Source organism: Rhinatrema bivittatum, chromosome 3, assembly GCF_901001135.1.
Source record: "Rhinatrema bivittatum chromosome 3, aRhiBiv1.1, whole genome shotgun sequence".
NCBI lineage: Eukaryota > Metazoa > Chordata > Amphibia > Gymnophiona > Rhinatrematidae > Rhinatrema > Rhinatrema bivittatum.
The window spans coordinates 35,141,612-35,152,966 of NC_042617.1; the positions used below are offsets into that span (position 1 = coordinate 35,141,612).

At 48.6% G+C, this 11,355-nt stretch overlaps 1 protein-coding gene across 1 annotated transcript in view; it reads left to right on the forward strand.

Moving 5' to 3' along the window:
• Nucleotides 1–11,006, forward strand: part of NVL (nuclear VCP like) — a 239,096-nt gene extending 228,090 nt beyond the window's left edge. Inside the window, 1 exon segment of the mRNA XM_029593097.1 lies at nucleotides 10,536–11,006. Within this exon segment, the coding sequence (XP_029448957.1) occupies nucleotides 10,536–10,677 (142 nt within the window). The 3' untranslated portion in view covers nucleotides 10,678–11,006.
• Nucleotides 11,007–11,355: the final 349 nt, after the last annotated feature.

Below are 11,355 nucleotides of genomic sequence, written 5' to 3' on the forward strand. Positions count from 1 at the left end.
CTTCTGAGGTAAAAATATCATTTACAACCTGTATATTATGTTTACTTGCACTACTCTGGTTCCAACCATAAAACCCAGAGGGGAAGACCAAGTCATGACTTAGACTATGAAGAAGGTGACCAAGATAGAGATCTCCATTGGTACGAAAGGGAAACATCCAGAAGGAACCCAATTTTTCCCCTTCTATTTTGTGAACGGACCCTCCTGAAGGAGGAGAATCCATCACCTATGTTGAAGACTAACGCCCAACATGGGAGGCTCTTTTGGAGAAGTATGCAATGGCATGGAACTTGGAACAGACACATGCAGGCTTTCTCTCCCTCACACACAAGGCGCACTCTGTTCTTCATATACTTTCCCTCCCACTCACACAGGCTCTCACACTCATTGGCTTCCTCTCCCACAGACACACACAGGCTCTCTCACACTCATTAGCTCGCTCTTCTTCCCTCACACACACGCACTGGATATGTTCCCCTCACTCACTCTCACATACACAGGTTCTCTCCCCCACCAGGCTCTTTCACACTCACTGACTCCCTCATACACACAGTTTCTCTCCCTCAGACATAAACACAAGTTCTCTCACATTCACTGATTATCTCTCAAATACACACACACAAACACAGGTTCTCACACTTACTGGTTCTCTCTCCCTCACACACAACTCTCACTCTCCCTCATACATACACCAGGTGCTCTCTTTCCCTCAGAGACACTTTCTCTCCGTCAGGCACACAAGGATCTCTCTATCCCTTATACACTCTCTCTCCCTCCCACACTCTCTGGCTTTCTCATTTTTCTCTGGCTTTCTTTCCTACACGGACATAAAGGCTCTCTCCTTCCCTCCCCCTTTAACTGGCTCTCTTGTCGTTTCCCCCCCCCCCCCCCCCCTTTAACAGGCTATCTCCTTCCCCTGCCCTCAACAGGCTGTGTTCTTCCACCCACCCGCCCCCTCCAACAGGCTCTTTCATCCAAGGTTCCTCTGCTTCAGCATACTGGCGGCCTTACTGGGCCTCTTGTTCCTACTGCGGGTGGGAAGGAAGATGCTGAAGGCCCCGCTAGGCCTCTTCATGTTGCGCCGCGATGGGAGGGAAAGTGTAGATGGGCCCTGCTGGTCTGTTTCTTGTTGCACCATGGATGCTTGTGGGGGAGATGCTAAAGGCCCTGTTGAGCTTCTTACTGTTGCAAGGCCGGTGAGATGGGAAGATGGGGAAAGCCCTGTTGCGCTGTAGGTGAGAGAGAAGAGATGACTAAGTTCCTCTCTGGGCCTTGTGCTGTTGTGCCACAGGTAGGAAGGGATCCCTTATCTGCTGAAGGGAGGCAGAAGAGATGTGTGCAAGGCTGCAAGCAACTCCTCCATAGTAGTGTAGCACCAACTTTGGTTGTGGAGTTAAACCACAGCCACTTCAGGCATGGGTTTGAAATGTGGTTGCTGCGCTGGACTGGAGGGCTAAAATACAGACAGTTTCTGGACATTTTAACCCTCTGTCTGGCTTCCGGATACTGCTTTTAAAAGCCAGACTGTTTTGGAGAAAAATTCGGACAGTTGGCAACCTTATGGGAGACATTCAAGATCCTTTTCAATCAACCAAAGAATTGCATGTGTGCTCTGGATCTGAAAGAAACTTATGCACACATTCCTCTTCATCCTGCCCATTGAAAGTTCTGCAGATTTGTGATGGACACACATTACCAGTACAAGGTACTCCCCTTTGGCTTCTCAATGGCGACAGGCTCTGCCATCTGAACCTGCCATTGCAAGCTGTCATGACACAGATGTTGAATGCACAGTAATTTCTGTTTTACTTCTTCTGAAGGAGGAGGAGGATGTACTGATTTTGACTAGAACGTGTTTGGCCAAGAGATCCTATAGTTTCAAGTGGAAGAGGTTCTGGACTTGGTGTGGAACCAGTCGTTGGAATCCCTTCTCCTTGTGCCCATGGGACTTGCTTCAGTATATATTCTTCTTCTGGCCTTGGCACCCCTTCAATCAAAGTTCATCTCAGCACCATTGCAGCATATCAACAGTAGGTGGAAAGGGCTCTGATCTGCCTCCAACCTGTCATAATTAAGTTCATGAAAGGGCAGTGATGTTCCAGATTTCCGGTTAATACATTTCCAGTGCCTTGGGACCTCAATGTAGTCCTAACTCTACTCATGAAACCTACTTTCAAACCACTTAAATGGACTTGAAATTTCTCACCTGGAAAGTGTTCTCTCTTGTGGACGTCGCTTTAACATGATGAGTAAGAGAACTGCAAGCTCTCATTTAATATTCAGCCTGCCTTCAATTTTTTCATAATAGGGTGATTCTACAAACTTGTCCTAAATTCCTTCTGAAAGCGCTATCTGCATTCCACATTAATCAAACTGTTGTGCTACCTACTTTCCAAGACCACATATGCACAACGGTGAATAGGCTATTCACTCTTTGGACTGTAAGAGAGCTCTGGCATATTACCTAAAGGGGACTTGATCTCACCATCAAGCTTCTGAACTATTTGTGTCCTTTGATCCCAATAGTTTGTGAAGGGCAGTTGCCAAATGAACTTTGTCCATTTGGCTAGTGAAATGTTAGGAATGCAGACAGAATGTTGGGAATTATTAGGAATGGAATGGTTAATAAAATGGAAAATGTCATAATGCCTCTGTATCGCTCCATGGTGAGACTCCCACTTTGAATACTGTGTACAATTCTGGTCGCCATATCTCAAAAAAAATATAATTGCACTGAAGAAAGTACAGAGAAAAGCGACAAAAATGATAAAGGGGATGGAACAGCTCCCCTATGAGGAAAGTCTAAAGAAGTTAGGGCTGTTCGATCTGGAATGGAAAAGAGATAGCTGAGGCAGGGATACGATAAGAGGTCTACAAAATCAAGAAAAGACTTGAATGGATAAATGTGAATCAGTTATTTACTCTTTTGGATAATACAAGGACTAGGGGGCACTCCACGAAGTTAGCAAGTAGCTCATTTAAAACAAAATAAAGAAAATTATTTTTCTCTCAATGCATAATTAAGCTCTAGAATTCATTGCCAGAGGATGTGGCTATGGCAGTTAGTGTAGCTGGGTTTAAAAATGATTTGGATACATTTCTAGAGCAGAAGTCCATAAACTGCTATTAATCAATCAGGATTAGTAGCTTGGGATCTATTCATTTAATGTTTGGGTACTTGCAGCCTCGATTGGCCACTGTTGGACACAGGATACTGTGCTTGATGGACCCTTGGTGACCCAGTATGGCATATCTTATGCCCTTATGTTATGTTTGTTCTTATTTTATGTTCTAGCTGGCTTGCACATCAGACTTCAGTGGCTGATTTCAGGGCCACTTCTGTTGAAGAAATGTGCAAAGCTGCTACTTGGTTATCTGTGCATACTTTCATGTCCCACTTCTATCCAGACAGCATGTCCCAAGGGGACAGTAACTTTGGAAAAGCAATTCTGCACAGTCTGTTCACCTAGTAGTCCACTCTCCATTTGGTGGGTCTGGGTTTTCTTTACTAATTGATCCACTATGCAACCCTCAGCTTGGGACTCCCCCATGCATTATAGCTAAATTTATGTTTATTTATTTATTTATTTAAAAAATTTTCTATACCGTCGTTAAGTTAAATACCATCACAACGGTTTACAGAAGGGCACGATAAAGAGAAATATGGGTGGTATAGATTACAAATTACTCGTGTGCCATCATAGTACGGTAACAATGTAAAATAATAAACTAGGTGTGTAAATTAAACCTGATTGTTAGGAACAAATTAGGCAGTTTGATTTTAACATTAATATGCTTATGTAGGTTACTAAAACTTCTAGCTTGGTGCATCTGCTTGTTCACAGAGAAAGCATGTTTGCTTACCTGTAAACAGGGTTCTCTATAGACAGCAGGATGAATTAGTCATACTTAATACCCGCCTGCCTCCCTGGAGAATCAACTACCTTGCTAAAACTTAAGTTCTGGTAGAGACTGAGGGGCTCATGAGGCAGCATGTGTGCCTGGGAACTCCTGCACATGCTCAAAAAAGTTTTTAAGTGAGCTTTGAGCACTGGGTCCATGTCAGCACCATCAGATGATGTTACCCATGCGTAAGGACTAAGTCATCTGCTGATCTACAGAGAGCCCTGTGTACAGATTAGCTAACTTGCTTTCTTGCTGCTGGTTAAAAAAAAGCCCTAGAGAGAAAAATTGTCTTGCTGAAATATTAACTTCTAATATATGTCATCTTCTCAAATCTAGTGTTAGTCCTGCATGCCCCAGTGAGCTCTTGTACATCCATCGCTAGCAATGGATCTTGTGCTTCCAGCATCAAGAAGTTAATATTTACAAGTTCTGGTGTCTGTAAGATTCAGTCCATCATTGGTTGGACTTTTATGATAAGTTGAAAAAACTGTCAAACATTTCAATCCAATCTCAGGGGTTTGTCACATTGTTCAACAAACCTGAGAAAATAGAGGATAATTTTCAAAGCCGTTCACCTAGGTAAATTGAACTGTTTGAAAATTATCCTCAGAACTGCTGAAAAAGAATGTGTAGGGTTTGCAGTGTAGATACTTGTAGCTGCATTAAAAAGGAGCATTTCCTAGTGTGTAGCAGATGGACTCATAACAAGTGGGTATAGTGTGCTCGTGCTAGCAGTTGGAGACAGATCTGACGTCAGCAAGTGGGACATATACCCCTGCAGGAAGTGCAGCAGCTCAGTAATTTCCGTCTCCAAAGCAGTTTGGAGCTACCTCACGCTCGCTGAGCGTTTTTCCAAATTCTAACGACTAAATTCATAGAAGAAGCCTACCTGAAGACGAGCCCCTCACTCCTGCGGTGATACCCTTGGGTCCCTCCCCCAGTTGAGTTTCCCGAGGTGATTTCCATGGTCCCTCGGAGGTACGAGCCTTGGTCCGGTGGCCGACTCGCAGCAGGGACCTAGCCCCCAAGTGAGAAGGGCTCGGGCGCGGCATAGAGGCAGCCTCGGTCCCGATCCGTGCGCGGTGAGGACTTGGCCCCCGAGCGAGACGAGTTCGGGTGCAGCCTAGAGGCAGCGGGTGCACTTCCTCGAGCGCGGCGGTGACAGTAATCACCCTCTCCCCCTGCAGCCGGAGACCGCCCGGGTCGCAGCCGGGAAGCGCCGAAGATCAGGTAAGGCGTACATCTTTACTTGCTGGTCTCCGAGGAAGCGAGGATTAGCGGGGTCTGCCTGCGTGGCAGCCCGCCAAGGAGGTCGCCATTTTGCCTGCCTGCTCGCCATCACCATCTGCCCAGGTTCGCCGCCTCGCTCTGGCGCTCAGAACCAAACTAAGCGCACAGGCGACGGGCGCGTATGTTAGGCGCCCGAAGATAATTGATAACGTTGATAGGCGCACGTTGCTAAGCGCACGTTGCTAAGCGCACGTTCATAGGCGCACGTTGCTAAGCGCACATTGATAGGCGCACATTAGTAGGCGCACATCCTTTGGGCATATTACAAGGCGCATACTTCGGCTGAGAGCGCATCGGCGCATAGAGATATCAGACGTGATGGAGCGTAGGAGAGCCCATGCGTCCGCAGAGCCAGCACCTCCAGAATCAGGCATAAGAGCTCTAGGCCTCTGCTCCGCATGCCACCTCAGAGCCACAAAGAGCGAGGAAGCAGACTCCCTATGTGCCCAATGTGAGGAGGCCTTGGGAGTTCCAGGCCAGGGCCGGTCCCAGCCCAGCGTAATTGCTAGTTCCTCTGGGAACATCCCGGACCTAGCACACCGCGGTAAGCAGCCAGGGAACCCTAGCGACCTGGTGCCCCTAAGGCTAGAACCTGCTTCGCTCTCCTGGGTGGACTTATTTAAGGGGATTCACGCCTTTGTCAAGATGCAGTCTGATCCCCGAACGGACCCGTACGTACTGGATGACCCTGCCCCCGGACCCTCAAGGCCGAGGCACGGCCAGCCACCCGGAAGCCCCACTTATGGGGATTCAGATTGCTCTGAGGAAGAAGGCGAGCTCCCCGAGGAGGGAGAACTTCCCTCTGGGATAGAGCCGTATCAAACCATGAGACGCTTCTTTCTTAAAGAGGATCTCCCAGACCTGGTCTCTCAATGCCTGTCGGAGCTGGCCATCCCGGGCCAAGGCACCCCAGGGGAACCTAGAATGAAGCCCCTGCTAGAGGGCCTGCGTCAAACGGCTCACCATTTTCCCCTCCTACAAGCAGCACAGCAGCTAATCGATCTGGAATGGAATGCGCCGGAGGCCTCATTCAAAGGGGGTCGGGCCTTGTCTAGCATGTACCCCCTGGACCTGGCAACCAAGGAGCTGCTGGCGTGTCCCAAGGTAGACGCCATAGTTTGCGCAATTGTGACGCGCACCACCATTCTGGTGGAGGGAGGGGCGGCCCTCAAGGATGCACATGACCGGCGCATGGACGCCATCCTGAAACAAGCCTTTGAGGTGGCAGCCATGTCCCTACGAATTGTGACCTGCTGCACCCCGGGAGAAGAAATGGAATCAGCCCTCTCGTTCCTCACTGACGCTGCCTCCGACCTAGTCCGTATGGCAGCCAAGGGAGTGTCATCCTCAGTGGCAGCCAGGAGACAGCTCTGGCTACGACAAGTTTGTGGAATCTCCTTGTCCGCCCCTCAAGAGGGCGGCGCTGGAAGCCACCTTGGGAAGGCTCCTGTCCCTAAAAGCCATAGTCCCAGTGCCTGCATGGGAGATATTTCTGGACATTACTCCATTTATTTCATCGTGCCCAAGAAGGGGGGGCACCTTCAGACCCGTCCTGGACCTCAAGTCGGTCAACCGGCACTTAAGGGTCCCGGGATTTCGCATGGAAACCCTGTAGTCAGTCTGAAGTGCAATACAGCCAGGGGAGTATCTCACATCCCTGGATCTGTCAGAAGCTTACTTGCATATCCCAATCCATCGGGATAATCAGCGCTACTTACGTTTCAAAGTCCTGGGACAACACTTTCAGTTCCGGGCTCTACCCTTCGGGTTAGCCACCACGCCACGGACCTTTACCAAGGTAATAGTAGTGGTGGCGGCGTCACTCAGGAAGGAAGGAATTCTCGTCCGTCTCTATCTAGACGATTGGCTGATCAGGGCAAAGTCACCGGAGGAGAGCCACCGAGCAACCAACAGAGTTATATCTCTTCTGGAAAACCTAGGATGGGTAGTCAACACAAACAAGAGTTCCCTACAGCCTTCGCAGTCACTGGAATACCTCGGAGTCCGATTCGACACCCAGGGAGACAGTCAGCCTGACCTCCAAGAGGAAATCAAAACTCTGGAATCGTTTGCAGACTTTGCTGAGTGCCACCCGGCCCACAGCTTGGGATTACCTACAGGTCCTCGGCCTAATGGCCTCCACTCTGGAAGTGGTACCATGGGCGCGGGCTCATATGAGACCGTTACAACGCGCCCTCCTATCTCGTTGGAGCCCACGGTTACAGAACTATACCGTGCATCTACCTCTACCGGCCAGAGTACGGCATCAGTTACGGTGGTGGCTGCAGCCCGGCCACATGAGCCGGGGGTCAAAAATGTCCTCTCCAACCTGGACCCTGCTCACTACAGATGCCAGCCTGAGCGGCTGGGGAGCACACTGCGAAGAACTAACCGCCCAAGGGCAGTGGAACAGAGAAGAGTCGGGGTGGAACATCAACAGACTAGAGGCACGGGCAGTCAGGTTAGCATGCCTGCGATTTGCCCACAGACTTCGCAACAGAGCAGTCAGAGTGATGTCGGACAATGCCACCACGGTGGCATACAACCGACAGGGCGGAACCAGAAGCCGACAGGTATCCTTAGAAATAGCCCCCCTGATGGCTTGGGCGGAAGCAAATCTCCAGGACATCTCCGCCGTCCACATCACCGGGAAGGACAACGCCACGGCAGACTTCCTCAGCAGAGAAAGCCTAAACCCGGGGGAATGGCAGCTGTCGTCCACGGCCTTCCAGATGATCATGGATCAGTGGGGGACGCCGGGCATGGACCTACTAGTGGACAGGTCCAACACTCAAGTACCCAGATATTTCAATCGCAGGCGAGATTCTCTATCCCAGGGGATCGACGCCCTGGTACAGCCATGGCCTCAGGGGATCCTGCTATATGCCTTTCCCCCATGGCCCATGCTGGGCGCCATTATACACAAGATTCAGCGGCACAGAGGCCTAGTTCTTCTGGTGGCCCCGGACTGGCCAAGAAGATCCTGGTACGCAGACATGAGAAGACTACTGGCAGGGGATCCTCTACCCCTGCCCCCTCACAGGGACCTGCTGCGGCAAGGTCCCATCCTCCACGAGGATCCAGCTCAATTCTCTCTTACGGTCTGGCCATTGAGAGGGCTAGACTGAAGAAAAGGGGATACTCGGGGCCAGTAATAGATACACTCCTCCGAGCACGCAAGTTCTCCACATCACTAACTTATATAAGGATCTGGAGAGTATTTGAAGCCTGGTGCGAAACTCGCAGCACCAATCCACATGCTGCTAAAATCCCCATCATTTTGGATTTCCTGCAAGATGGGCTCCAGAAGGGTCTGTCCCTCAATTCAATCAAGGTTCAGGTGGCAGCGCTATCCTGCTACGGCCCCAGGAGTGACGGCAATAGCATTGCCACACACCCAGACGTTTCACATTTCCTGAAAGGAGTCAAACACATTCGCCCACCACTGAAGTGGCCAAGTGCCCCTGTGGAACCTCAACCTAGTTTTGGAATTTCTAGCGGGACCCGCCTTCAGACCCCTCTGAGGCCTGTCCCTCCGTTTGTTAACCTTGAAGATGGTATTCTTGCTGGCCATATGCTCAGCACGCCGCATCTCAGAGCTACAAGCGCTGTCCTGCCGCGATCCGTTTCTCAGGATCACCCCAGGGGCTATCCATCTTCGCACGGTTCCTTCCTTCTTACCCAAGGTAGTCTCGCACTTTCACCTCAACCAAACCATATCCTTGCCAACCACGGACGGTTTGAAGAAGTCGGAAGAAGGTCGAATACTGCGCCATCTTGACATCGGCAGGCTGCTGTCCAGATACCTGGAAATGTCAGAAGCAGTACGAAGGACCCTGTTTGTCCTTCACAGCGGGAAGAAGCAAGGGGAAGCGGCCTCGCGGGCAACTATTGCCCACTGGATCAAAGAAGTTATCAAGGCGGCCTATGTAGAAGCGGGAAAACCACCACCTCTACGGGTCAAGGCTCATTCTACCAGAGCTCAAGCGGCCTCCTGGGCAGAAAATAGGATGCTGTCGCCTGCAGAGATATGTAAAGCGGCAACTTGGTCCTCCCTCCATACCTTCTCCAGATTCTACCGTCTGGACGTCCAGGTCAGGGAGGACACAGCATTTGCAAGTGCAATCCTAAACGGACCTCGGGCAGCCTCCCACCCAGTCCGGGAGTAGCTTTTGTACATCCCATTTGTTATGAGTCCATCTGCTACACGCTAGGAAATGTGGAGATTACTTACCTGATAATCTCGTTTTCCTTAGTGTAGGCAGATGGACTCAGCATCCCGCCCGGCTGCCGATATACATGGGGTTTCACCGATTCAAGGTAAGCCATGTTTTCTTACATAGGGCATCCACCCTGCCGGGTGTCGACGCCTTCCAGTTGAGAACACTGGTGGTCTCCAGCTACTATCAATCAGTCAGGTTAATCATGTTTGGTTAATCAATCGGTCAGTCGCACATATATCCATGAAGCTGTTGCAAGGAAGATTACTGAGCTGCTGCACTTCCTGTGGGGGTATATGTACCACGTGCTAACGTCAGATCCGTCTCCAACTGCTAGCACGAGCACACTATACCCATTTGTTATGAGTCCATCTGCCTACACTAAGGAAAACGAGATTATCAGGTAAGTAATCTCCACATTGCTAGATGTGTGTTTAGGTTCGACGGGAGGGGTAATGTATGTGTGCAGAATGGCATTTTCAGTTTCTCACATTCATCCCCCTTCATCCACATTAAAAGGAGTTGCAAAGTCTGTAGATATCTGACTGGGTCCTACATAAGGAAATTTTCAAAAGAAAAGCTATGCATATAGTTAGTTTCCTGTTGAAAATTATCTATCAGTTTCACGGATACAAAAGCAGCCGCTTAAATGGTACTGAAACTTTGCTTCCAAAATCCTTAACTTGAGATTGGTAAATCCAATTCTCCAGTGCCATCCTGTAGATGTGGATCAGTGCCGCTGTTGGGTACACAATGCATCATTTATGATACAGATGAAATGTGATGTATCTGTGACACCTGAGAGTTATAATTGCTGTCCTCTGATCCATATTTTCAAGAGTTTCTTCCTCAGTTATATTTATTTTCATCCATCCAGACATCGTGTGTTGCTACAGAAAGTCAGTTCAGTTTGGGAGCTCGTGTCAGACTCCATAGCTTGACCAATTAAAACCCCATGAAATTTATAAATTGTGGACACTTTTTCTAAACAGTCTTTTTAAGCAATGGTGATTTTGTTGGTGGTTTTCTTCGTAAGCACTCTTTACAGAAAGTGTCTTCATTGTATGTCCTGTTTCCGAAGGCTTACTTTATATATATTTTTTTTCTCTTTGCAACCTTAGGATCAAGTGCTGTACGAGCAGCTGCAACAGTTGCTGAGCCAGTAACCGCTGGAGTTGTCAAGACTTGTAGAAGAACATCCAGCGTCCATGCAGGCCGCCAGTTTGATAGTTGCAATGTCACTTTCCAGCCTGCTCTTTGATGTGCCTGTGACGGATTATCCCTGCCAAACCAGTGACTACAGGAAAGCAGAAGGATCATTTTTGCTAGACTTTTAATATTAAAAGCTAAACTGTTTACTGCTTCTGGGGATGTCTGTGGTGCTAAGCCTAGCACAGGAGACTTGACATTGCATAAAAAGGATCTCCGACTTTAATTCTGAACTTGGGCCCTCTTTAGAATGCTATGATTTAAAAGCAATATTTCAAAATATACATCAGTATATCAATAAATTGTGACTTATGCCTAATATACTCTACTGTACTGCAAATTAAAGTGTACGAGAGACTGCAGAAAAATGTGTTGTGACCAGTGCTGTAGTGTGATTAATCCTTCTGGTTTCAGTCCCAATTGTGGCTTCATAAAAATATAGGCCTCAGTCCTGCAAAATTCAGGAGCCAAGGAAATTGCCAACTATCTGGAGGAAAACAATATTTATATGCTGCAACAAAGATGTTCTGACCTGTGCAACCTTTTTTTTTTTAACACACCTTTTGAATTTTGCAGACTGAAAGCCATAATAAGCAGACTGTTTAGGTTTCGTCTCCCTTGCCGGCCAGAACAAGCTCTCAACCACTCCAGTCTTCCTTGCTTTGCTTTCCACTCTGTTTGAAGCCTGAGAAAAATAGTGGAAACTATCCTCAAGATCAAAATTGTAGAG